The 27936-nt window shown below is 43.2% G+C and overlaps 1 protein-coding gene across 2 annotated transcripts; it reads left to right on the forward strand.

Moving 5' to 3' along the window:
• The first annotated feature begins 850 nt into the window (after positions 1–850).
• Positions 851–27685, forward strand: gnb1l (guanine nucleotide binding protein (G protein), beta polypeptide 1-like). Of its 2 annotated transcripts, none has more exons than XM_070964654.1 (7): positions 851–961; positions 6807–6978; positions 7434–7559; positions 7808–7970; positions 12530–12622; positions 18305–18520; positions 24268–27685. In XM_070964654.1, the coding sequence occupies exons 2-7, from the start codon at positions 6869–6871 to the stop codon at positions 24544–24546; spliced, it is 987 nt and encodes a 328-aa protein (XP_070820755.1). In that variant the 5' UTR covers positions 851–961; positions 6807–6868; the 3' UTR covers positions 24547–27685. The 2 variants fall into 2 exon arrangements, with proteins under 2 accessions (XP_070820755.1, XP_070820756.1); XM_070964655.1 differs by having other exon boundaries at positions 905–1049; positions 24268–25153.
• Positions 27686–27936: the final 251 nt, after the last annotated feature.

A 27936-nucleotide genomic window follows, 5' to 3' on the forward strand; every position in this document is an offset into this window, starting at 1 on the left:
ATGAGTATTATCTTTAATCGTTTGTGGCCTTGTTTTGTTTCTTGGACTAATGGATTATTTAGGTCTCAAAGTCACTGCGCTCTACGTGCTGTGCACCTTCTCCCACTGAACCACCTGTACTCCTTATTGTTTCATTTCAGGGTGCAGCAGGGGGACTGGCTGACTCTAATCCATGGCCACAGAAGAGGTTTAAAACACTCTGGTTTCATCTAATCTTCCAGCTCAGACCTAGCAGAGCTTGAAACCCGCTTTCCCCATGATAGGAATGGACAAATAAAGGTCTCTCCCAGCACACCCATGAAAGGGGCCTGTGTGCTCTGTGGATTAGGTCCCTGTGTTTTCTCTGTCTCTCTTTCTCCATTAGACTGAAAAGGATGAAAAAAAAAAAATAAAGACTCTCCTGTTCATGCAGCATTGTGAGGCTTTTGCAAGTTCTATAGTTATTGCTCAGTTCTGATGGGTTTTAGTCAGCGTTTGATGGCCCATTATACAAGGAGTAGGAATTTAAAAGAGCATATATCTCAGCTCTTAGCTCTCCACTATTTCACCTCTTTTCTATTCACTAGAAAAAATACATGTAAGTGACAATCTCATAATAGTCATTATAATCAAGTGTTAATCATATATCAGAGTTCTGTGCTGCTCTTTATCAACCCGACATTTTTGTTTACCTGTTTCGTATATCGTGGTCTCATTTTTAAAGGACGCTTCACAATAGTAACATCTCGACGTACATATCCTCATAGAGAGAAGTCGTGAGCACACGCGTGGGCGGGCGCGCGCATCATACTAGTGAGAATGAAGAAGTCTACGAGTTGGGCAGAGAGCGAGTTGACTTTTCTATGCAGGCACTTTCATGGGCAGCTTATCTCTTGTAAATAGAGGTCCTTCAACTCCGGCGTATGTTTTGTATCCTGTTCTTGCGAGGCTGACTGGGTCTTTCTGTCAACAGTCTGAAATGGTATTTCGTGAAGTTTTGTTAAAGCTTCTTTTGTATATATTTATATCCCGACTTTACCCTGTGATAACGCCCGTCGTGTGATAAGAAGGTATATGTGTTCTTTGTAGCTGTTATTGTAGGTAGTTCCTAGCTTGTTGCTAACCTTGTGTATAACAACATGGGACTAACGGATACAGATAAATCGCGGTTTTATTTAAACTGTTTTCACCCCAACATTTAGTTACTACTCTAAGCATAACGCAGCTCAAACTGCGGCTTTTTACCAACAAACTGCCTCGCTCGCCCCCGGTACTCAGCTACCCTTCTTGTATTTTTCTTCTTTTTCTTGATGCCTTTGAAGCCCCGTTTCATTTTTCCATCAGTTAATCAATCAAATAGATCTTAAAACGTTATGACTCGTAGGATATTATTTTACTTAAGGTCTGTACTATACATAGAAAATAAATGAAAGCAACGTTACTGTACAGTTAACAGACAGTTAATAGTGAAACAGCAAACAAACGAGCAGTGAACAATGCCAGTTTTATGTAAAATGCATAAGTGGTAAAATTTATAATGAATAACGTTAACTCACAGTAGTAGTAGTAGTAGATGAGGCAAGATAAAGCATAAAAACACTTGATCTGCTTTCACTTGAGTTTGTGCAATTACTGTTAATGAAGAAGGCCGACACATGTATTCTATGATCGCCTGTCAGGTGTATTTTAATGAGATCCAGGTCCATATGTCAATTCTGAAGTTCTAAATATTTTGTATGATCTTTTATGTTAATTTATATGATGCTCTATCTTAGATTACACAGCCTTGGTGGTGGTGGGCTTGTGTTTGTATGAGTGCATTTTAGTTGTGAAATTGATCATAGAGCTCCTTTGATTATACACAAATACGCAACTTAGCGTTGTACTAGTGTTGTGTTCAGCTTGCCAATTTATTGTTAAGTTGCTTGGACTCCGGAAGCTGTTCACCATGTACAAATAGTTATCACTCTGTCAACCCTTTCACCGCCCATTACTCAGTCTTCACGCTGTCACTCATCACACCCCTGAAGATGACTGGCAGTTTTAACACTGGGACATGTGCTGTTTGACAAAGTGAAACATCTTGCTGTTTTCTGTGTTTATCCGTTGTTGCAAGATGTATTATTGGGATTATAGCACAATAAACATTTGTTTGTTTTGATATCTTTGCTCTATGGGCAGCAAAATCCCTGTAGATCCAAAGCCCATCACACTGGTAACGTGTTGAGATGTATGATGACACTTGAGCTGTCGACCCTCTTGTGCCCCTTTATCCTCTAGTGTCCAGGTAAATTACCTCATGCAGGAAATGGGTGATTATACAAACAGATAAGGCTTCTGGTACCTGTCGACCACAGTCAGGACCTCCTAAAACAGGACCCTCTGACACACTGCTCCATCAGTGCCTGCCTCAATGACACCCACAAGGCATTTAGCCCTTATCTGCAGTGGCCCCTGCTTAGCATTCACGCCATTCACGCGAACAATGCCACCTCTTCCCACTCATTGGATCTGTGACTGACAGTGGGTGTTGGTGCACTTGTGTCTGACTTCAGCCTCAATCTGACGCTGGGCTGTTTATCCAGTCCAGATAACCCCACCAAGACACAATAAAGGGTGTGTGTCTTCCTCGCCACTTCCCATGTTGTTTGTGTTACTGGACTTTTAAAATGGACCTTGCTCGCTATTTGGCAGGTTGGTTTCCTCCTCAGAAGGATCTGTATTAGTTGGGGGAGGGTTCGGGCAAAAAGGCTGACTAATGATCATAGAGCTAGCTCACCACCCACTGACCAGCCAGCGAGGTGGAAGTGCACCCTTGGCGAGACGGTGAACAGCAGGGAAACAGCAGATAAGGCCACTGGCTGTGATAAACAGCAGAATGACTAATAGCTGAGGTATGATGTAGCAGGAATGGAGGGATTAGGCGTCTTTCTCTCAAACATTCCCATTTTTCAGGCTTGGCAAAGATGTTCCAGAAAATAAATACTATTGGTCTGAAAGCTTATAAAGTTAGCTTTTCATTGGGAGGCCTATCTAGAATGCAGCTTTTGAGTTATGTGTAATCTACTTTCAGTTTTCATCATGCAGCTCAGATCTCATATTTGATGAGGCTGATATCAGCAGGGGATCTTGGGATCCCATGCCTCCATAATGGCTCCTGTGAAGCTGAGGCATTATAAAGCTTCTGTAATAAACCCCTGTGATCAGATCCCCCCCACCCCACCCCTCGCTCTTATTTATGAATGGCAGAATTTGACAAGGGGGCAGCTCAGGTGGGTAGCTGCCGATCACATGATACCAGCACTAAAGAACCAAGACAGGAATGTGGACAGGACTCCCCCCCCACCTCTACTCAAAAAAACTTTGATGCCCCATATCACGACGAATACCCTCTCTTTCCCCTCCCTCCTCGGCCCTCATATGTGCAGCAATGCTGAGGAGGGGAACGGGTGCTGCAGTCAAGGTGGGGTTGTGGGTGGAGGGGGGGCACAGATAGTGCTTGCGTTTGATCTGAAGGTCGCCAGCCCCTTGCTGGTGTTGAGAGATCCTTGGCGGACGAGGCTGGCTCTTATTTAATAACATGAAGGGGAAGCGGACCTTTCTCTCATAATTAGGCCTAATTACCCAGTAGGTGTGGACAGACGGCCCAAGAAGAGACAAACTGCCTTTATCCATGGACTTAGAGTCAGATTACTGCAGAGCTGTCTTATCTGTTACAGGGCCAGCAGGAGCCTCAATCCTCCTCTCATACCTCTTCCCACTGGCTCCCATATCCAGCACAGGTATATTAATCAGTCAGTGTGATTTATTATGCCCTGTCCACCACACAAGTTTAATTAGGCCTTGCTTGTTGCACTGTTCTGTAATTTCTGAGATTTTTCCTGTGGGCATGTTTAATAAGAAAGCTCCCTGACCTATTGGGTATTTGTTATCTATTGTTCAATCACTTTATGAAAGCGTCTTAGGTTCATTAAAACTGCTGGGTGGAGAGAATTTGATCTGAACAGGACAAGTTACTTGTCATTGAGGATCCTTGACCAGAGGATCACATCGACCCTGCTACTCCAGCAAGGTGTCTTTACATTCACCTGAGACGTTTGGAGATGTCCAACTTACAAGCTTGACAAGTGACCAGCTTGATTGTTTGCTTGGCAGCCTCTCTCTGTTAGCAAGGAACAATTTAAGTGTCCTTGCAAATAGATTTGAGTGACATCCTGCCACTGCCTTGTTTGCTTACAGTGTCTGTGTCCCTCTTCCTGAGCTGCCTGCATGTTTGTATTTGGGTTTGTGGGTGATTCACTTGCAGCCACCACAACGGACCTATTGTTGGGGACAATTCAGTCACTGGAAATGCTGACGCCTGGAAAACAGGAGGAACAGTCCACTAAGCAAGTAGTGGCAGGGGAGAGTGGTCATTATACTCCTCTTGTGAGTACAAGCTTGGTTTTGCAGTCCCTGTGTGACATCTCCGTCACTGTCCCCACCTGTTGTCTGCCATTGGCAGAGAGCTGTGATTGCCATTGGAAAGTCTTGCAGCCATTGGTCTTGAGACAATGAAAACAGCCCGTTTCAGGCTGCTGTGTCCGTGACTCACAGCTCCATGCAGGCCTGCTGTGAGAGGACAATAAGGGTCGCTTAATCCACCTGTTATCAGGATGAGCCTCACCCTGTCAGACACTTACACAGGGACAGGACTCTGGCTCAGGAATGCAGCCTTACCCACCCATCCACAGGAGGAGCAGCTTAACTGATAGACCCTCACAAAAACACTGTTGACGTTCTGTTTTTGCCATTTTCCGTCACACTGCACAAAAACAAGTCTGTACAGTTGTTGGCCTGTTGGTTTAGTTAGAGATGTGAGTTTTTCCTTGTGGTCGATATAATATGCAAACAGCCATATGTTTTGATCCATGCTGAATATAAACCAAATGTGTTTTTAGATTTTCTGTAGTAAGCAATTAAAAAATGCTCAATTTTCATGGCGTGCTGTGTGACTCCTTATTGTAGTAAATTGATAGTAAAGCTGGCGGGCTCACTGTTTCCTTGTGAGCCCGTCAGACTGCGGATTTGTGTCCTTAATCGGGCAGGCTGGTCAGGGGTCTCTGTTTCTATGCTTCACAGATTCACATGGACAATTTAACCACTAACCTTCTAAAATGAGTTGCTTCTGAATGCCTTGGGCTCCAGTTTCAGCGACTGCTGATTGCAGGGAGCAAGGGTTATGATAAGTAAAAGTAGAGGAGGGGATGATTGTGTGTGTCGGGGTGGTGGTGGTGGTGGTGGTGGTGAGGTGGTGCTCATTAACTCAGATGACCTGAAGCATAAAGCTACCCCTATTGCACTCTCATCTGTCAGTTCTGCATGCAGCTAGAGTCAGGAGACTGTTAGCTTAGCTGAAGCTGCTGTTTTACAGGGGTGTCTGTGCTATGCTGGTTCTTGGCTGGGACCACTGAGTTCCTGGAGGCTCTGCTAGTTGCCTGGCAACCCTCACTTTTGTACAGATTAAACAAACAAGATATGTAACATGTTAGTTAGTGAGATTTAGAGGTGGTGGATGGTAGGTGGATTTTCTGACAGAGCCAGGGTAGTTGTTTCCCCCTGTTTCTGGTCTTCATGCTAAGCTAAGTTCCAGCTTCCTGTTGAATAGAATTACTCAGGGATGGTATGAATCTCCTCATCTAACTCTCAGCAAGAAGACAAAATGAACGTATTCTCCAAAATGTGAAAGTGTTTCTCTAACGTAAAGCTAACTTGATGTTCTTGTGCAGTACCTAAGTTCTAAAACTATGTGTGGTTTGACTGATTTTGGTCTTTTTGGAAAAGTCATACTCAGGATTTGTCCTGGTGTAGGTGATGTTGGTGAACATTTTCTCGCAGATAAACATGTAGAAAAATGGTTTTGGTGTGGCGATGGAGGAATTTACTTACCAGCCTGAGGAGCGGCAGCCAGTCAAACCTGCACAACTTTTTATTTGAACCAGCGGGTTAATTTGTATCTGAGTGGGTTGTTGTCTGTCTGCTGTTTTTCATAACAATGCGTGGGATGTGTCATCCAATTATAAGAACTGCTTTTTTCTGTTTTGTCATTTTTTGGCATGAAAAGGGTCCAATTTAAATATTGCTATAAAAGGGTTCAAGCCACCTGTGATTCTAAACAAGATAACCAGTTTAAACTGATCTGAAGTTAGTTACTTAGTCACCTACATGTGATCGTGCTGCAGTTAAATGTCGATGCATCATTTCCTTGCAGCATACCTGTGGTCGGTCGGGTTTCCTCATCTGCCCGGCCTACAAACGACATAAAAGCCTGAGCTGTTACCTCTGCCTCTGGGACAACGTCTGTTGATCACAAGTGGAGTGAGAAGCCTGAATCTCCGTCTGTTTACTGTAATTAAGCTGTCAGGGCTTGTGATTTATGACGTATTGAGTAAGAGAGGTGTTATCATGTAGACTAGAAGCAGGAAGACAGAGAGAGGGAGAGCCACAGGGTTTGTAGCTACTAACAATAGAGAAAATACAGACAGCGAATTAAACACAACTGTCTGCTGTGCGGAAGAGAAAGGCTTCAAGGCAAAGTGGAGCTACTCTCTGACAGTCAGCTCAGTGTTTGTGCAAAAACAGAAGGAGATGACTTTGGATTGTAGGCTGCACTTATCCTTCATGTTATTGTATTCTCTCAAATGAATGTGATTTGAATGGCACATTTATCACTTCTGCTGAAACTGCACAATATCACTGACTGAAGCTCAAAGTGCATGTGCAGCTTTTCCACTGCGGCAGATCACAGAAGTCGTGTCTGAGCCCACTTTTCTCGCCGTCTGTTTCAGCGGCTGTCATGACGTGGGTTTGCAGCCTCCTTGCATCTGTGCATTGATTGCATGACCCAGGGATGTCTCGTCCTGCTCCCTCTCCCATCTACACCCTGAGGGGGGCTGGTGGGCCCCTCCACACCCTCCACTTTAGCTGCCATGGAGGGGACACTCCCCTCCTGTTTTCTGGGTGAGTCATTTATCTTAACATTCTTAATTTTGACTCTTCATCTTCCTCAAACAGTGAAGATTTTTTTTTTGTTTAGCCTGTGTGTTAGGAGATTTTTCTGATTTAGTGCTTCATTTTGTCCACCACAGGAGACACACAGACGGGTTGTTTTATTGCGTGTCATATGTAGACACCAAGCTGGCCAGTCAGATTGCTGACAGTGATCGAATGTTTTCCAGTTTCCTCCATTATAATATCAGGCTTCTCAACTGGAATTACTGACTTTGAGGGAAAATAATAGCTAGGAAAAAAACAAATCACTCCCACCTGGATTTTTTATGGTTAGTTTAACGTTCAGCTCCACATTTCTATATATACAGATATATCTATATATACGTACGTACAACTTTGACTTTAAAAGTCCACTTAATGAGCCATTTAACAGCCTTCATAAGGGATCCTGTTGGGTTTTGCAGGTCGGGGAAGGGTGCCATCCATATCTGGAACCTGAACACAAGGAGGGCAGAGAAGATTATAGAAGGTCATTCTGGTAACTCGGTCATCTGGGTCAACACACTTCAAGGGACAGATACTCTGATCAGGTGAGGAAGATGGGTCTCTGGGCCACTTAAGTTTCAGATAAGATGTCTTACTCATCCTTCTGTCACTGTTTCTGTTCGAGAAATACAAATTCTGCTTTGTATTTTAGATGAACCTCTGGTGAGGAAATAATTTAATATTAAGCATTCATTGTCACACAGGTTCTGAGATGACAGTCAGTATATGCGCTTTGAAATATGCATTAAACTGCAGCTTTTGTCTGGTTTTGTTTGTTCTGTCGGTGGAGCAGTCAGGGACGTGACATGCAGGTCTGTCTGTGGGATCTGAGCGAAGGTCGCAGTGAGGTGGTGGACTCTGTGTGGACCGGCAGTGTCGGCTTCTGTCAGTGCTCCACGCTGGAGACCAGCCCTGGAAACTACCTGCTGGCCTACGCTGGCCAGCAGACAGAGGAGGTGAGACACCAGGCGTGGAGACTCTGTAGGTGTGGTTGTCCGTGTGTTTTAGAAGTTCGTGTGCCCTGCCTTTCACCCAGTGCATGCTGGGATGTGCTCTAGTCCCCTACAACAAGTGCCTATAAAAAATTGATTGTTTCCCAAAGCTTCAAGATTTTCTGTTTTCTCTGAAATGTTTCACCCTTTGGTGTGGAGATTAATGGTTTGGAACCAATATTTTAAAAATATTGACGATCGTATTCTTATTTGTTAGATTAGATCAAATCTAACAAATCAACAAAATGTTGAATTAGATCAAATTTAAATGGTTCAATCTTATGGTTTGTTAATCTTTAAATGAATTAACCAGGGAGCCTCCCAATCATAGCGTCCACAGGCACATGTTCTGTTTTCAGCAGGATTAGACATCCTTGAATTTATTGTCAGCTGAGAGGTGGGATGGTTAATTGGTTAAACAGTCTGACTTGAGTATAAAAATGCCGACCTGTATGAACCTGACCAGACTTGCTGTTGCTAGTTTGCTGGGTTGACTTTAAGCGTTCAACATATTTGTGGATGTTTAGTAGGTTAGTGGAAAAATGGAGGTCCCACAGCAAGAGTTGTTCCCCTACATCAAACCCCATTCATCTTTTGCCACACTGATCGTTCGCATGTGGCCTGATTCAGTCAAGTGGCCAATTTATTATTTTTAACAGAGCGTGTGTCATGAGTGAACGTGACATGTGATCATGCAATTTGGAGCTAGGAACTGGCAAACAAACCACCGTGAGTCAGCATGTACATTACAAGCATAGGAACTTAATGGCCCCCACCAGCTAAATTAGAGCTGATAGTCAATATATAGGTCTGATACTGACTCAAGTGGCTGGATCGAGTACTGTTGAAAATGGGCCGATATCTAATATCATTATTTTAATAAATAACACTTATTTATTTAGTATATTTATAACTGTATTTCATGTTTGTTTTACAAAGTTAGGAAAGCAGTTTTTACGTCAAGCATGATGTTGTCTTAAGCATGAAAGAATGGTGCCAGTCTTTTCCACACAGTGAGATGTACAGCATGTTAATTATTGGTATTGGATCGGTACCCGTGGGCCGATACCCAAAGCCCAGTTATTGGCATCGGGACTGAAAAAGTCAGATTGTTGCATCCCTCAGTTAAATGTCAGCTATTTTTGTCTGCGGTGAGTAACATGTCAATTAATCTGATCGTATAAACCACCAAATAGCTCTGTGAGGGTCTAAGAAAGCAAGTTTCATTGTACTTTTCAGAGGGCAGCTGTGACTTTGGCGGATGAAATAGTCAAAGTGGCGGTTTAAATTTTTCATCTTTAACTGGTGGATTACCAAGAGAATTCCCAGACATGAAGAGATTGTGCGCTGAAATGAGATCACAGTTCTGTCCGCACAGTATGTGTTGGAGTTAATGCTCAACACCCACAAGCCTGTCCGGTTTTGTGTGGATTGAGGGAGGATGGGGGAGCAGGCAGCCAGCGATTCAGCCATCTTTTATTGCCTCCAGATTCATGTTACTTGCTCCTCTGTGGAGGAGCCACACTTGAAAGGGACAGAGCAGTCACCTGATCCAGCTAAACGTGCCTCTGCTAACCCCAATCCAGCAGGCCAGGCATCAGGGCGCCTGTGACTCCCAGCACCTCAATAATACCATTGTCCCAACAGACACAGACAGACAGAAACACACACACACCCATGTGAGGTAGACCAAAACAGGCCACAGCCGATTTTGTCTTTCGGTCTCCCCACCCCATTCCTCAGACATAGCTGGCCAAGACAAATGCTTATCGTGTATCTGCAAATAAAACGCCCACATGTACGAATTCCCTCAAGAAACAATGCATATGCACTTGCCACAAAACATGCACAATAGCATGATTTAATGCTGCAGGCAATATGCAGATTGGTCAATATTTAGGTATGTAACCAAGAAAACAGAATAACTGCTTCCCTCTCTGTTTCAGGTGGTTTTACTGTTTACTGCTCACAGCGAGATTCCTGGCAGCGGATTGCTGCCATGGCAGAAACATTAATTAATAGTGTGGGTGTTTTATTTATGGGCAGTGTGATGCCACCCAAGAACAGCGATCACCTGAGGCAGAGGGAAGTCCTTAAAGGCCCTCTCTGTCAGGCACGCAGAGGTAAACATGCAGGACAGATGTGGCCTAGCGCTAAAATACAGATCGCTCCCTTAAAGGGCTGTTTAATCTGAGGCCTAATGAGGATGAATATGCAGATCATCAGCGTGGAGGAAGTCGAAGGAATGAGTTTTGGTAGTGATGTGTACAATGTACACACATACAAAGGCACACACTTTATCACTGGCTTCATTAGGCTGTGTATTTTATCCGAATCAGTGCCAATGTGTTCAGGAAAACACCATTCATGTCACGGGGTCAGGCTTTAGCAGGATTTATTATAGACAGTGGAGCGGCTGCTCTGCACTGATGGATGGTACTGTACTGCTGGTTGGAGGCACTCTGATCTGCGGAGGTCCTGAACCACAATGACAGATTCAGGTTGCTGCTTTGTTATTTGAATTCAGAAGACAAACAAATCATGACTTGGCAGACAGTTTGTGGATATGTAAAGAACAATTGTAACTTGTGTGTGTGACTGTAGCTGGGTCTCCATAATGAAAACAGCACTAGAGCAAAAATTAGGTAAACAGATAAAACAAAAATACTCCAGGATATGTTGGATAAACTCCTAAAATAATTTAAAAGAGTACACTTTTCACATCAAGCTCTGCTTGCCATCTTTTGTAGCACCCTTAGAGCCTGGATGGGCAAATGACTCACATTTGGGGTCAAAATCACAGAACGGTGACAGCTGGCTGCATGGTACAGGGGACTGAATATCCTCTTTTTAGCATGATAGGAAGGCTCCTCTTGCCATAACAACTATTGGATGGATTGCCATGAAATTTGAGGCACATATCACAGATGCCTGAAGATGAAGCCCACTGACGTTTCCTCTAGCATCACCACGAGGTTCACATTTGTGAAATTAAGTGAAATGTCCTTACAATTAGTGATGTGATTGGCAATTGATTGATTGATTGAGTGAGTGATTGGCCATTGGCAATCACATTTGGCACATGTTCCCCAGGATGAATTAGCGCTTTAAAAATTACATTTGATTATTCTTTCTAAAAAAAACAAAAACTATTTTTGTTCATTATGTCCATAAAAAGGCAAACCAATGAAAGGAGAGACATAATAGTTATATGTTATTTCAACATAAACATGTTTTTTAAAAGATCCTCATACCTACACATTGCAAAATAAACATATAAAAAATGTCCTGTAACATGTTGTTGAATTATTTGCTTGTATCAGCTTGAAATTTCATTTTCAATCAGTGACGCTGTGTGCGGTTTGGTTGGAGAGGGTGGTGCCGGCCCACATGTCCTGGAAGACTTCAGTGTTCTGTTGAAATTTCTGGGCAAATATTATTTGATTATGGACCCTATTTTCCCATGTTTCTGTGTCCAAGTGACTAATGGAAACAACAATTTTTGAAACTGGTCCAATATTGAACGAGACCGCTGCAGCCAGCAGTCATGAAATGAACTGCAGTGTAATGCCACCAGGTGTTGAGCACCGCCAGAGTACGTCCAGTAAAAGTGTTTGTTTTTGCCACTGACAGGCTCAGAGTGTTGTTCTAAGAGTCTGACAACTTTATGGAAATGATCCCTACAGAGATACAGTTTTGTTAAAGAGTAAGATCTGTTTTGTTAACAAGAAACAGCCGTTAGATCGCTCTCAACAAAGCCACCAGACTCCATTTACAGAAACAATCATTTCATCATTGTAAAACACACTTCATTCAAACTTGACAGAAACAAAATAAAACTTACCTTCTTGGTTTGTCTTTCCAATGTTCCAGCAGTCATCATCAAGTGTGGTTTGGTTGAAATAAACTCTTAATTCACCGAATCAGGAGAGGAAAGAGAGAGGGAGAGAGAGAGAGAGGGTGGAAATCAGAGAAGCAGCGGAAACAGCGTGCACAGCTGCAGAATTTTCACTTTTAACACTGGAATTATTTTCACTGGACATTATAACTGGAGAGATTTAAATAGGTCATACTAAAACAGTGGAAAAAAGAAACAAAAAAAAACCAAAACACGTGATTACCAGACAATGGAAACTCCATTGCAGTACATTCAGTGCAGCTGGCGTGGCAGTGCTGCTTTGGCTTAATGCACGTTTCTTCACATACGCTGCAGAACTCCCGAGCACCTGCACACAGAACTGATGTGTAAAGTCAGAGGAGTTCCCCTTTAATGTTTGCATGCAAACACGCTAAACAAAATGAAGAATATGGCAGACATTATACCTGCTTATCATCAACATACTAGCTTTGTTACTGTGAGCATGTTAGCATGCTGATACATGCTTAGCATTTAGTCCAAAATACAGCTGTGCCTACATACTGCCTCACAGAGCTGCTAGCATGGATGCAGAACATGGAGGTGAACAGATGAGTTATCTGTGATGAGTTTTAAGTTTTATCTAATTGTCATGTGTTCTCTGCAGATCAAGATTATTGAGCTGCCCAGTAAGACCCCAGTCTGCACCCTACTACCAGACGCTAAGCTGGGGATGGTCATGTGTATCAAACTGTGGCAGGTAAGCACCAAACAAGTGTTTTAACAGATATCGTTGCAGTGCTTTTAACCTCCCAAAAAGTAGCAATGTGTCCATCTGTAACTACATCTCAAGTTCAACGAGTTCACCCTGGCAGCCATTTTCCCCACCTTCTCTTCCCCCCTTATTTTAAATTGTACTTTTTCAATACTAAGCAGCTTTATTCTGATTGGCCAGCAGCCCACAGCAAAGATGCAATACTTGAAAAGTCAACAAAAATGCACATGAGAGACGTGGCACATGATTTACAACCCAACAACTCGTCCTGGGCCATTTTTCCAACTGTTCCTCCTCAGCTGGCAGCGAGTTCCAACACTGTAATTAGAGCGTTTCTAAGGGCCGGGGGTTCACAGCCATATATCAGCCTGCAGCTGTACATCCAATCTGATGCAAAAGGTTAGCTTTCTGTTTTGTAAATGCTGTCGAAAGTTTTATTTTCCAGCCATTAACGAGACCCTGTAATTTTTTTCATGGTTAATTATTAACTCTTTGGGTTTGGGGCTTCGGGGGACAGAGTGAGGTTTTAGACTTGGGCAAGACTTTGGATGGCTTGAATACATTTTATGAGCTGTGCAGTTTACAGGCAACAGAAATCAAAATGCAGCTCATCATTTTAAAGCCAGAGTGAGGCAAATTTGCTGGCTTGTGTCCATTCAGTCCTGTATTCCTGGAATACTAATTAGATTTACTTTAATAAGTTAAGTACAAAAACCACAAAGGTGACATTGTGTTTGTGAAATTATTCTCGAGACATGTCGACCAGTTAGAGTCTCACACGGTGCATGCTGACATCGTGTTTGTGTTTTTCTTTCTCTCCCTTTGATTCACTGTTACACCCACCTTTCATCATCTGATTTATGAACAAACGCTGGTGCGGCGTTGAGTGCCAGGAAACATAATGATCAATTATATCATTATAAATTATATAATATCATTGTAATACAGCGCAGGCAGCTGTCTGACTTCAAAGCAGAAGGACCCAGGTGATTCTAAATCATTTCAGGCTGATTCCTTTCAAGGCTGAGGCATGTTCATCTGTTACACTGACTGAGTGACTCCAGAGGTCCAAGCAGTGGGAAAAGACTGAAAAACCCTGTCTGTGTGTCCATGTATGAGTGTGTGATTGTGTGTGTGTGTGTGTGTGTGTGTGTGTAACCCCTCTCACACACGACTCTACGCACCCCCTGTCAGTCATAAGAGAAGAAATGCACATGTCGTCTTTCACATCAGATGCTCATATGCTACCCAGTGTTTCCTTAACCTCACACAGCAGGAGGCAACAGCCAACGCCGTCAGCCCTCTCTCCACCCTGTCCCTCCCCATCACACACACACCACGAGGAAGCCATCGACAATGATCTCCTCTCTCCGTCTTCCCTCTCACCATCCCTCCCTCTCTGCTTCCCACCGTTGAGACGAAAAATGATTATCCTCCATTATTTCCAGGACAGACTCACCAACAGATTTATTATCGGCCTTTAAGCCCTCTCTGCCGGAGTTTATGGAAAAGATTAAATGCCGTGTTAAACTGCTCTTTCTTCTCAATTCAGCTTCCCTTTAACAAAATGCCACCTGGACCTGAGCTCACATGCTGGGCCGTGTCGTAAAGGTGACAGAGCTGTCTGATTTCTCTGAATCTGATTGGCTGTGAAGCGGTGAACAATACGTGGACGTGGAGGAAGAAAGTGCCTCCACATGTGGGTTTTGACGTGTGTCGGGATGTAGGGCTTGACCAGGGGGACAGTATTGATGTATGATGTGCAAGGCTTTTAATGTGAACAGAGGCTGGCGGGGAAAAGGAAATGTTCCTATACAGATATCCATCACTCTCAGCTCATCACCTTGCTTCCTCGTGGCCATGACATCATAGAGGACCAGGACAAATACCGAAGGAAACGATTGGTTCCTTATGTTGAAGCAGTGCCTGCCTGAGGCCTGTGGCGGCCACATCAGCAAACAAGCTGTTGGTCTCTGGGTTGTTCATGGTTTTGGAAGGACTTACCACATAAGGAAATGACATAAAAGTATTTGCTGAATATACAGTACATTCAGGATGTCACCCACATATTTCTCTTTAATTGCATTTAGATTTTATTTATTTATGTTTTTCGTTTATTTGACAGGGACAGCGCTCGTTGATCAACAGAGAAAATACTGTCAGTGAGCCAGAATCGGCCTGAAAGCCTAACATTCATCTGTTGTCCCAGACCAGATGTTAAAGAGGCACCCTAGACATGAAATAAAGTGCATGTCCTTTGATATTCATATGTACAGTATAGTAAAAATACACAAAACAGCACAGCACACACCCACCAATAAACAGTACCGCATTAAAACCCATGGCCAAGGAGGATTTAACCAATAAGCATATCGTACATTTACACATGCAATTTTGACAATTTTATGTAATCAGTAAAATATTAACACCTTCAGAACATCAGTGTGTAAAAAGACATAACATCATCCTTGTGTGTGTATGAAGTCCACGCCATAACCTGCACTGCTCACTTCTGCAGCCATCGTCCTGTAAACAAGAGAAAGTTCCCATTCTGAACGCCGATCCGATCTTCCCACAGGCCTGACATACCCTATCTTGCTTTGCTGACAAATTCAATAAAAAGTATTTTCTCAAAATTAGAATTTAATTTCAGTTTGATTACCGGGGCAACGTGTATCTCTCTTGTGATGCTGGGACAGATGCTTGAAATCACGACTTGCTCTATTTAATCAGGATGTCTGATCATGCACACTGGAAAATAGAGAAATCTAATAAACATGTTGCAGTAAAGTTCAGTTGAGTTCAAGGGCTCTTAAGGAGTGACCAGTGAGAGGCAGAAAGGCCACGGAGAACATCTATTGATTAGTTGACTCACGGAAAAATTACGCTGAAACGATTAGTGAATTGAGCAGTTAGTTGATAAAAAAGTAAATTGGTATCTTTTTTGATAATTAATCCTTCAAATAATTGTTAAAAGACAGAATGGCAAACGTTGCCTTGTTCCATCCTCTGAATTTAAAGGATCTGCTGATTTCCTTTGTTTCATGTGATAGTAAATGTTTATGAATGTTTTGGACTGTTGGTCAGACAAAACATGCAATTTGAAGAAGAGACCTTGACATTTTTTTTGGACATTTTATGGAAAAAAATATTGGATTAATCGAGAAATAATCATAATAATAATCAGCAAATTAGGAGTATGGAGATGAATTGTGTTTGTGCAGTGAGCTTGTCTTCTTCTGGAAACTCTGAAAACTGATTTCATGTTCTAATCTAATCTAATGCTTCAGCAATTCCAGTTATGTTGTCTCTGTTTGTGAGTTTGTTTCAGTGCCGTACTTTGGGTTTTCTGTTACCTCAGCAACAGGGGGATTCTGCACCAAATGTGATCGTTTTAGAAGAAGGAGAGAGAAGGAAGAAAATAAAAAGCGCCTGAACACAGATAAAAAAATATGGCTTTATGGCTTGAAACGTTTGGCTGGAATAATGATAATGTTTAATTGACTCTATAAATATAGTAATGAAAAAATGCCTCACATGACCATGAAGAGGCCAGGGCCCAACCAGCAGCCATTCTAGAGAAGATCCAGCTTCAGTGCTCCTTTCACTGGTCCTGCCTCTTCGAGCAGCTTCCATCCATCTGTCTTTCCAGCTGCTCCGGGGTGATGAATCTGCTCCCTGAGCCCCAGCCCCACTCCAGCAGAGAGCCCTCTTGTAGAAAGGCCTGTGGAGGATATAATGAATTAGGTGTCTACCCAGGGTTCCCTGACCTCTGACCCATGACATCATCAATCAAGGAGGTTCTACACTTAAGTGAAACGGTGGGCCCCAAGCCTGGAACGCTTATCCCGGGCCCTGCCGGCAAGCAGGGGCCACTGATTTTCACTTGTTTTTATTTGTTTTCATAATCCCTTAGTGTTCGTCCTCGCTGATGTGTTTGGAAGGAATACACGATTCTGTCTATAATTTGTTTAAAGTTGGAAGAACAGAAATATAGAGTGTTAAGTGAGGAGAGGACTTGAAGATGGATGAAAGAATGGCCGGCGTGGCCCCCTCGCACATATGGAAAAAATTTCTTTTTTCCTTGCTTCTGCAGGGCACAGTGCTTTTACTGGGGGCCTGATGGTATTTTAAGGCAAAGGCACGAGTCAGGATGAAGTGTATGTGTGTGCTGTGCGTTCGTAGGTCTTCTGAAATGTGCTGTTCCACAGGCCAGTGTGAAGTCTTTTAAGCCTGGAAAAGAGTTTAAATCATTGTTTGGATAACGCACTGAGGAGCAGCACGAGGCATGGTGCTTCATATACGTGCACAGACGATGGGATGGAGGTTAAATCTCGCCGGTCGTCTTTCCTTCAGCATGCCAAAGATATACGAAGCCTTCAGTTTTTATCAGTTCACCTTTATGTTCTTGGTCGCAGAAGTGATTTACAAGCTCACTGTATACCTCCACACAACCTGTGACTGTCTGATCACACACACTCGTTTAGAAGAGGCCGGCGCTGAGAGGTTATCTGTGACTCTGCTTCATCATCCTCTCTAGATGTTACTCTTCTTACTGTTCTCCCTCCCTCATGCGTAAAACTAGATTTTGCTCTCGATATATTTAACAGCAGGAGTGCGGTTTAGGTTTTGCTTTTGATGCCTGTTTGTGCACCTGGTTTCATTTCATTTCATGTGATTTGAAAGATTTACTCTGATGGTTTCACCAGTTGTAAACATTGCGGCTGGATCTGTGATGTCCTGAGGTGAAACGGGGTGAAGCGAGACTGTCGTGTGTTTTTTGTACACGGGTTTGTAAAAGTATGTGAGCAGGAATAAGGTGTGGACAGCTGAAACGATTAGTTGATAATCGGAATGCTCATTAATTAATTATTGATTAAGCTGCTCCTTTGTTTTTTTATAATTGTAAATTTATTTGAGTTCAAACAGTTGTGATGGGTATTTTTCTGACATTTTCTAGACTAGATGATTAATCGAATAAAAGTAACTGTTATATTAATTGCTGATTAAGATAAGTTCCAGCCCTAATGTTGTGCCTCAGTAATAAGTATTTTGTTTATTTAGGTTTTATTTGTTAGAATAAACAATAATTAGAATCCTTGTGTTTAAATGTGGCACTTGCACCGGCGATATGAGGTATAAGATATAGTTTAAGAAGTAAACTGCAAATGTTAGAATATAGCACATTCAGACAAAAATAAAGGTTAAAGAAACATTGGTACAGATGAAATATACCAAGTCAGTGCACATATAATACAAAAAACAACTAACTAACAATCAGAACTACTTGAGTTTTAAATTATTTGAATAAACCAGGATGAGAATAGGTTTTTCAGTCTGTTACTTCACTGTATGTATCAGTCTGGCAGTGAGGCCTGTGGCTCAGTAATATAGATGAGGAGCAAAGTGAGGAGTGGTGTAATGGAGTGCTGGAAAGAGAGAGCAGCAGACTGACGAATGGAGCCCACGGTGTCTTTCTGAGTGTCAGCGGGAGCTTCCAGGATGATAACCTCTGCTCCGCTCAGCTTCCAGCACCCCGCAGCGGTTTCTGTGGCTTTTACTGCACAGCTCTCATCTCACATCTTACCTCACACTCCTCTTTGTGCTGTCTCTTCCCATCTCGCTGCCCCCCCCCTCCTTTCTCTCATCATCCTCCCTCACTTCCAGTCAGACTCAAGGCCCGGACCTCTCCTGATGGCTGGATACGAGGACGGTTCCCTGTTGCTGTGGGATGTTACCCAGAGGTCCAGGCTGAGCCAAGCCAAAGCCCACCCTGAGCCTGTCATGTGCCTGACCTTTGACACCAAGCGTCAGAGGGGCATATCAGGCTCCTCAGAGAAGAAGCTCTCCTCCTGGATGCTGGACGGACAGAACAACCTGCAGGTCAGCAGACGACAGGCTTAGAGAGGGTAGCAGTGTTAGTGTTGTCTCATCCAATAGCTCCCAAACCTTTCTTTCTGATGAACCCTCACAGCCCATCAGGTGAACTATTTAATACTATTAATTATGACAGTTAGCAATACACAGTAAAGTGTGCTAAAGGTTTGGGGAGCATTCCTATAGGAGCCCAGTGTTCAGTGAATGTTTTCAATAATTTTTGCATACAATTGAAATGTTGATGTTTGCTTTAGTATGACGACTTTGGAACTACTCTCAAATCATTCATCCATTACTTTTTCCTTTTTCACCATTTCCCCAACACTTTAAGCTAACTTTTTAATTGTTTCTCCATTACTTTTAGCTAACTGTGTGGACCTCTACGCTTGAGCATAGATGTCACTCGCATCCTGAGGTGTTCAGCTGTTACACCTGACTCAATGTATAGATACATTTCTTTTCATTTTTCAAATTTCCAAGTACTCTTTGATAACTGTAGAAGTACCTTCTCTAGCACAACGATGCCTGGTTTGGTAACCATTATAATTTCTTGTAGCTTACTGAAGTGTCTCTGGTTAAGGTCCTGAACCTCCTACCTGCTAACTAGCTGTTGCACAAGAGAGTCTGCTAGATGTCATAAATAAGTAGAGAAAGTTAATGGTGGAGATGGGAGGAGAGAAGTGTTGCCTTTCTCCAGGCTCTCTTGGAAAACATCAGGGGCCAAAGAGGAAGAGGCTCAGCGGGGCTCCAGGGGCCATAAATCAGCTGCTGGTTACACAGCGTTGGCAGGGCCAGGGGCCAAGGGCCGGGCTGGAGCTGTCACTCCAGATTCAAACCACCCACACGCACACACACACACACACACACACACACACACACACACACACACACACACACATAGTCACACATTGGGCCTGGATAACATACTGTATGTAGAGACATCACAAACATATTACGTATAATTATATCATTTTTTAGTAATAGGAAAATCCAAGTATACTTATCCCATTTAGCAGTTAAAAAAAAGCTAAAAAAAATAAAATAAATAATAATAATAATACAACATTCCTCTTGGCTGGGATACTACTGAGATGTGTTCTTTACCTTATACCTTTTAGTAGATACATGTTCTCACGCACGCTTGGATACTTGGGAGTGGTCCAAAGTACACCTTAAAGCCCATGCCAGAGCATCCTCTGCCACGGCAAGCGAACACAACAGCATTGTACCATAATTCATTTTACATAACAGCTAATGCTCCAGAGACTTGACGCCTCATTTGAAGCTATATTTTCTCTTGATTTCATGAGCAAAAGGGAATGCTTCAATTTTGCAGCCAGTCCCATGAATCAGAACAGAAGGGGCTGATATAGTACACCCCTGCACAGTGAAGGGGTATTATTCTTTCCAGGGCTTTTTACAAATGAATGCTTGAATTAGAAATATTTGCAAAGCCTCACTTTTTTCACCCCGAAAATGCGTCTAGAAAAACACTATGCAGGATTTGATTCAATATACCAAAAACAGGAGGAGAGTGGTTATCTGGTTTATTTTGCTCAAGCAACAAAATATTGATTCAGCATGTAATCCAGGATGAGGATGACAGGAAAAAAGCACAAGGAGAGGGAAAAGATCCAACAGGGCCTTTTAAATTATCCTGAAGTGCAGCTCAGTGTGACGTCCAGACAGCTATCCTCAGTTATTCCCACAAAAGTATTTTTGTGTGGCAGCAGTAAGGGGGCGGGAGGGCCTGCCGGGTGGTGGACCTGGGCTCCGGGTCCTGATGGACGACCCGTGAGAGGTAATAAAAATATCAAAACCTTGGAGGCCCCTTAACCAAACAAAAAACACATCTGCAGTAAAGGGAACAGTAGTTCACAGTGGGAGGCTGCAATAAAGGCTGAGGAGGCTATAAGTGCCACAGCATCCCACTTCCCACAAATTACCCTGCGATACAATCCAGTGTAGTGGAACTGGCTGGCAAGAAAGATAGATGCTTTTTGTGAAGTGGAGGGGAAACTGAATGTGACACAACACAGTGCAGTTATGATTTAGTGAAGCTGAAAGGCTGTGAAATGAGCTTATCAAGCCCAGATAAAGACAGATAGCCTCAGGAATGGAGGTTAATGTATTACACATGGCTCCCAGAGGCCTTTATCTGCTGTTTGACCTGGCTGGCCTGATATCTTCTCACAGTAATGAAGCATCCTCTTCAGCCTTTTTTTCCCCTCTCCTTCCAGCATACATTTCTGAGAATTCTGTGTCGGGGTGAGACTATGAGGGTGTGGGTGTTAGAGTTTACAGGCTGTTAAGCCAGATGGACATATATTTAGGCGGCCACGCAAATCTATTGACAGGTGCTGTGACAGGACCTCCAAGACAAAGAAAAAGACAGGTCGCAGACTGGAAAAAGAGAGAGCAGGTATAGACAGAGGAAGATTAGCTGTGTAAATCAAGCATGGCTGACAGCAAGCTATTTCTGAGACTGATGACAGTTCTCTACAGGTGGAACTCCTGCCTCTCATCTTCACTACAGTGTAAAGAAATCCCCACCGTCTCCCCCCAGTAGTCACCTGCATGGTGTCTACATGGTGAATTCTTGCACCCGTCAGCCAGATCCGTCCTGACTTAGGGGTCAGATCAGATCAGACCCAACCTCAGTCTGCTGTTGGACTGACGTATGCACGAGCTGCTGTCATAAGAATTATTGCTCTCTTTATTGAGCAGCCTTCCTCCTCTTCTTTCTTTTCTGAATGGGACTGCTCACCTGTTTGACACATCCATCTCCTGTCAGCCGGAGCCAAGCTCTGACAGGCAAGGTGACAAAAGGCTGTAATCTCCCTGCTGCGGAGTGTGATTCAGGGGCAGGGTGTGTCAGAAATACCTGCGAAAAGCCTCCCAGCCGCTAGGCTCGAGTGAGTGAGCGATGATGGGACGTTTCAGTGGATGAGCGTGAACGCCAAGATCCGTGCCAAGACAGAGGGGAGAGGCAGGGAGAAAAGTGGAGCGAGGCTTGAGTGAGATCTGCCAAGTGGACGCTCCTTTTGAACGTCTCCTGTCGGTGAGATGCTACAGAAGAGGATCCTGAAGTGCGAGTTTGTGTTGGATCTGTCGTAGGCCACAAAAAGTGTAATGGACCCAACTGCTGAGCAGAGCTGGTAGCCTCCTGACAGCTGAGAAAGCTGGCGTTTAGACAGCAAACTTGCTGTGTGTGCGTGTGCGTGCTGTAACACAGGCGAGGAAGGAGTGTTCTAACAAAGAAATGATGAAGCCCAAAAATGAGTTCTGTCTCTGATGAGATAGTAAGGAAGCAAGGGGAAGAAAAATGGGCCGTCAAATGAAACGGACCAAGTCTCCCCGCTTAGAGTGAATGGATTTCATTACATATGGAGACCTGCTTAATGGCTGCGCTGGAAGTCAGCAACGTTTTCTTGGTTTTCATTCAGCGGTGGTGTGACTGCAGCATGAACAGAATGCTGCTGCTGGAGAACATGGGATGAAAGTGACAGCACGATTTAGACAGTTTCCTGTTGAAGAACAAAGCAGAGTTGGCCTTAAAATCAAGAAACTGCATTTTTAAGGGCTTCAGCTTGTTTTATCATTCATTAATCTGCTCATTATGTTTTCTCAGGGCTCAAGGTGAAGACATCTGATTGCGTGTTTTTTAATCCCAAGATAATAAACTATCGTGGAAGTCTTAAGAAAACAAGCAGATATTCACATTTGACAAGCTGGAACCAGAATATTTTTGGTATTTTTTCTTCTCTCTGTTTTGTTGAGAGGATCATTACCTCTCTGTGTCTGTACCGTAAATATGTAGCGGCTAGTTATCTTAGCTTAGCACAAAGATTGGAAATGGGGAAACAGGTAGCCTAATGTCAGACTGTTACTTTAGAAAATTACCTGAAATGATTATTATTATTTAAATTCTAACTGGTTATCGACATTATTGGTGATTCATTTTCTTGTCCAACATACAATCCAAAAATCTTCATGTTCAATGTTTACAACAGCAGCGCAATATTAGAATTTTAGTTTGATAAACGACTTAAAACAATTCATTGAATTTCAGAGTAGTTTGTTGATGGCTTTTCTGTTGATCAGCTAATCAATGAATCCCCAAATCGTTAATTACCGTCAAGCACCACTGCCACACTAAATGTAAACTCTGATCCCTGGCAGCGCAGAAACCAGCACATGAGCACAGTTTGTTTTAAAATGCAGCACAGGGATCAGCTTTTTTCTCACTACTTCACTCTCTTCCTTCTCAGACTGCAGAAAGTAAAAACAATTAGCCAGCTAACTCTGCTGAATGACCATTGCTGCACCATTAGCCATTCACTACTTACAACTGACCCTTTAATGAAACAAATGCCTTTTCCTGACACAAACTATGGGAAGCAAAACAAACAAAAACAGACACTTAAACCCATCATTATCAGGCCTCTAATGCAGGCCAGATGGACAGAGACAGGGGGCATACCAACTTCTTGAGGTAATAACAAAGCTCCAAACAGTCTTTCACCCCCCAGGTTTCTTTGTATCAGTGTATCTGGCTTGTTTGGTCTAACCAGCCACGCTCTGCTTCACACCAGTGGTACCAGCGTTGATGTTTTGATTAACAAAAAAAAAATGAAATCACATCGCTGCCTGTTCTGAACTTAGCTTTCCCGCTCTGTTTTGATCAATGACATTCCTCCCTGCTCCCTCTCTCCCTTGCATTCCACTTTATCCACTTGGGCTATGAGTACCTGGCTTATATCTTCCACATGCAGCTTGCGGATGGTTCCTGCCCGGAACAGGAGCATGCAGATAAATTCTCCACCGTCTCCTCCCATCCAAGGTCATTAGTCTCCCTAGACACAACTTATGAAGTCAATTTTACGCTGTCCAGTTTGATTTCGGCTCCCATATCCAGATGTTTGTGTCCCATCTACAGGTTCAGCAGAGATCCCTAGCCTGCAGAAAGAGCACGTTCGCTCCCCAGGAATGCCCACCACAGCAGGCCCTTTAGATAGTGATCTTAGGTGCCATTCATTATAATATGTCAGAATGTTGCCCCTTTAGAGAGATTGATACTGTTCTTGGGACACTGTAGATCAGAGGAGAGGGAGCTGTGGCTAATCTTTAGCAGGCAGACGTTACAACAGTGTATTTATCGGGTCTCTTCTCCTGCTGACCAGACCTTTCAGTGTGAATGTAATTCATCAGAGGCGCTTAAAGCAACAAGGCCTCTGCAAACAAGCGTTTCAGTGAGATGGTCTCTCTCTCTGTCTTGCAAACTGTGACAAAGCTAACTCAAGCCCCGTCGCGCTTCCAGAAGAGGCCTCCCTAACTCCAAACCAAATAGTGGGAAGCAGAGAGATTTGCTCACGGCCCGTGTGCCATAATGTTTTATGGCCGATGATTGAGCCCCAGGAGTCTGCAGCCAGGTTCAACAGACATACAGCCTCACTCTTGGACCTCAGTCATCAGATCAGCTGATAGCCTCTCCCTCTCAGTGTTTGTGTTGGCCTCAGTTTCCTAGACAGCACTAATTAATCAACTTACTGACCTAATTTGTTGGTGTGATTATTTTTGTCACCCTATTTGCATGAACAATAGGTTCCCTTGGTTTTAGATTTCTGTGACACTTGCTACAAAGAATCTATTACTTAGCATTCTTGGCTTTTGCACGGTCTTCTTGTGTGGAGATGCTTGTAATACAGGTGCTCAAACCTGCAAACATCCTCTTTCTCTTTGTGGTTTTACAGCTCCAGGACTGTGTGGCACTGGTCAACCCTGGGGTTTCCCAGCTGTGTATCAGGGGGGATGGTAAGCTTCTAGCGTCAGCCGGCTGGGACCATCGGGTGCGGATATTCGGGTGGAAGAGGCTGCGACCACTTGCGGTGCTTCAGTACCACACTGACATGGTGCAAAGCGTGGCCTTCTCTGACCACCAGGACCCCAGACAAAGACTACTGGCTGCTGGATCCAAGGACCAGCGGATCAGCTTGTGGTCAATATACAACGAGGGAGTCGACACTGCCTGAACCTCTGAGTTGAACTTGTGATCAGTACTCTCTTGACTGTCATCTACACCAATGTTGGCGGGACCAAACTGGCGTCAGTGGCCAACAATTCGTCCAGAGCAGTGTTTTGCGTTTTGGACATATGGACTGTGTATATTTTGTTTAGCTGTGTCTGTGCATTGATGTTGCCATCTAGCGTCAAGCTATATGGACGAACTGAAGCAATGTGCGGGGCCTTTAGATAACAATGACTTATTCAATGTTGTGTCATGAATCACTTATTACATGAGGCCTGTTTCCGCCTTCTGACAGCCTGTTCTCACCTGAGCTCTTAAAAGCAAGACAGGTACAGTAGTAAAATAAGGGAAATACATTTATGTGACACCTGCACTGCTCCTGCTCAGCTGTTTACATTCCTAATAATAGTAGCATCCGCATGGATCCTGAGCTCGACTTAAGTAACATCTGGATTTTATTTAGTTCTCAGATGAACTAAAATTACATTAATAACACGAGTAGCCTATGTTTACCAACTCATCATGTCATTTTTCCTTGACGAATTCAACTGCCAAATAATGTCTACAGTTTTTGTCAACATTTGAAATATAAAAGTCGATATTTGTAACATAACTGCAAAGCCTTTGTGAGCTGGTGTAGTGCAAGTTTTCTTTTTTTCATGTGAAACTCTGCTACCTTAGCAGTCAGCATGAATACATCCACATGCAGGAAGGGCTGAGAGCAGAGTTTCCTGCCCACCAGTGTGGCAGCTGTTGGAGGCAGTAATGTCAACTGCAGCACCTTGATAATGAGTGTGAACATGAAAATTTCCATGAAACTGAAAGTTTAGATTGAGGCCTTATTTTCCCATGACATAATACAGTATTTCCAATGTGCAAACAAATATATACTTCTGCATGTATCTGTGCACAGGCAGACACAGTCTAACTTAAAATGTGAGGCTACTTAAAATATATGCTGACTTTTGCAGCCCACTGTTTGCTAAAGCCTTTTGTGATGCTCTGTGCAGCACTGTGATTGTGTTGACTTATCTGATGGGAGATTTGCTCCAGTGGATTTGAATTTGAAGTATACGACGCACCTGAGCAGCTAATCTTGTGTTGTTATTCTAGCAGGTCTTAGCTTAACACACAGGCCTTCCAGCCTGACCAGAGCTGTATTTGTCAAACAAGGTTAATCACAGCAGGGACATAAAGAACAGAGAGCTGTTGGTTTAGTGGAGGTGCTGATCTGCAGATGCACATGATTTTTTAAAATCTCTTTTAAGATGCGGAAAATTCAAGAAATTGATATCAACTGCTCAAAATTTTCAAATAACAAAAAAGAATAACAAGTAAACTGCTTCTTAAAATAAGACCGTTCTGCATTTACTTCACATGTAATGCTAAATGCAGATGTCTTCTTTACGAAACAGACATTTGTCATTACCGAGGCCAAGGGTCTTGTTGTGAAAGTCCCAGAGAAAATAGAGAGGTGTTGTTTTTCTGTCCACTCTCTCTAATAATATCTCTGTGAGTCAATGAGCAGCATGGGAGCCCATGTGTTACAACAGCGTGCTGAGAGGCCGGGGGCCAGCGCTTCAAACGCTTGACGTTCTGCTTCATAAAGGCTTTGTCTCCTGGGATGACCTCAAGTTGAGAAGCTCATCATGCTGCACAGGAAAGGCTTTAGAAATCAAAGAGCCAGACTAGCATAATGGCCACGAATCATTAGGGAACAGAGGAAAGACGAGGTCATTCGCTTGACAAGCTCCCTTGCCGTGGCGCTACTGTCATTGAAAAAATAGTGCGTCACTGCAGGTTTAGTTGGTTGTCTTGCTTGTATTCGGGGTTATGTTTTGGATGAAGAGCCTTTATCATCATTTTAAAAATATATGGGATAAGAACAGTTTTTTGCTTGCTTCTTTTTTTTTTCCAAGTGTCTGCTTTTAATGACATGTTTTGCTTGTTCCCCGCAGAGCTCCATCTATACCTTTTGTCCCTGACCCCGCTGGTGACATCTTGCATTCATAACAGCTTCCTAACTCTCCTGTTGGCTGTGAGCAAACACTAGAGGTGGCCTGGGCCAGCTTCCGTCCGTCCTCTGATAAATCAAATGCCGTGTCCATTGGTGCAGATGTCTGCTGAATGGGGCAGACAGCAACCCGCTGGCCTTAGAAGTGACTGGTGGGGTGGCGGTGGACCTCGTAAATCACTTCATAATGGATCATTTAGGAAGTCAATAAATGGACAAGGAGTCCGTCTGCACAATAGGCCCCGTGCTTCACTTATCACCTAACGTGTGTCTTCCGTGGCCTTGAAGGTCAGAGGTCAGCCTAGCTTTGGGATAGGACATAATCCAATGGATTGTGTTAGTGTGTGTGTGTGGTTGGTTGATGCTGTCACTACCTGAGCCATTGGGTGAATTAGAAAACATTAATGGTGAAGAAGAATGATTTGAAGAAAATAATCTGCTCTGTTTCAGCCAAAACCAACGTTTTTCGTCACGGTGAAGTTGGGTTTCATTTATTTTTTCAAATGTGACTTAATACAAATGTATCAAGGCTCTTGCCCAGTGGTGATGACGTGTTTTGATGTTCTGCATAAAATGTCCATCAGCAACTGCATGCACACCATAAACCGTAGCACCTTTTGTATTAGTTGAGAGGCCATAGGGGGCAAAATGTGAAACATGTGTTCCGTTGTTTAGGTGGAGGACTCTGGTTGGTTTACCTGCCTTGTTTTTAATAGCTGTCCCCAGATCCGGCAGGCAGGCGAGCCTCAGCAGCAGAAATGTACACAGAGGCGATGGGAACGAATCGAGACCCTGATAGGCCTGTCACAACAGATGTTCCAGATGCAGCTGAGTGTCAAATGATGCCTCTGGTCGCATTATCATCCATCCTCTACCTCTTCATACTTCAATGGCAAGTCCTTGGCACCGTGTCTCCTGGAGCCTGAAACATCTGGGCACATGAAATGCTCCACATTGTGACTGGGCCTTAACAGGTTGCTCTTTTCCTCTGTGTGAAATGAAGGATACATTGAAATATTGTCCTTGAAAATGGCCGAGGCTTGTTGAAAACATGCTGGTGCTGATTTGAGTGCATGTGAAGAAATGTAGTGTGGAAAATGTTTTCCAATACAGGCACCATACTGACTACATTAATTTGTATTGAGCTGCAATTCATAAGTGCAATTCATAATATTACCTCCAGTAGGCGCAATTTCTCTCTGTTACTTTGAAAAAACAAATCACTTATTGCAAAGATTTAAAATGTCTGTTATCTCAACCAATTAAGCTATATCTTTTTATTTTAATTCAGTAAAACTAAGCTTCATTAAAGTGCTAAAGACTATTAATAAAAAAAAAATGTGTTCCACTCTTACAGTTCTCTTCATGCAGGGCTTGAAA

The sequence above is a fragment of the Chaetodon trifascialis genome, chromosome 6, assembly GCF_039877785.1.
Source record: "Chaetodon trifascialis isolate fChaTrf1 chromosome 6, fChaTrf1.hap1, whole genome shotgun sequence".
Lineage (NCBI taxonomy): Eukaryota > Metazoa > Chordata > Actinopteri > Chaetodontiformes > Chaetodontidae > Chaetodon > Chaetodon trifascialis.

Bases quoted from the DNA above. Each gene is read 5' to 3' on its own strand.
- gnb1l (XM_070964654.1), top strand. From the start codon at position 6,869: ATGTCTCGTCCTGCTCCCTCTCCCATCTACACCCTGAGGGGGGCTGGT. The intron at 6,979-7,433 runs GTGAGTCATTTA...TGGGTTTTGCAG, and splicing joins ACTCCCCTCCTGTTTTCTGG to GTCGGGGAAGGGTGCCATCC. The intron at 7,560-7,807 runs GTGAGGAAGATG...TCGGTGGAGCAG, and splicing joins GGGACAGATACTCTGATCAG to TCAGGGACGTGACATGCAGG.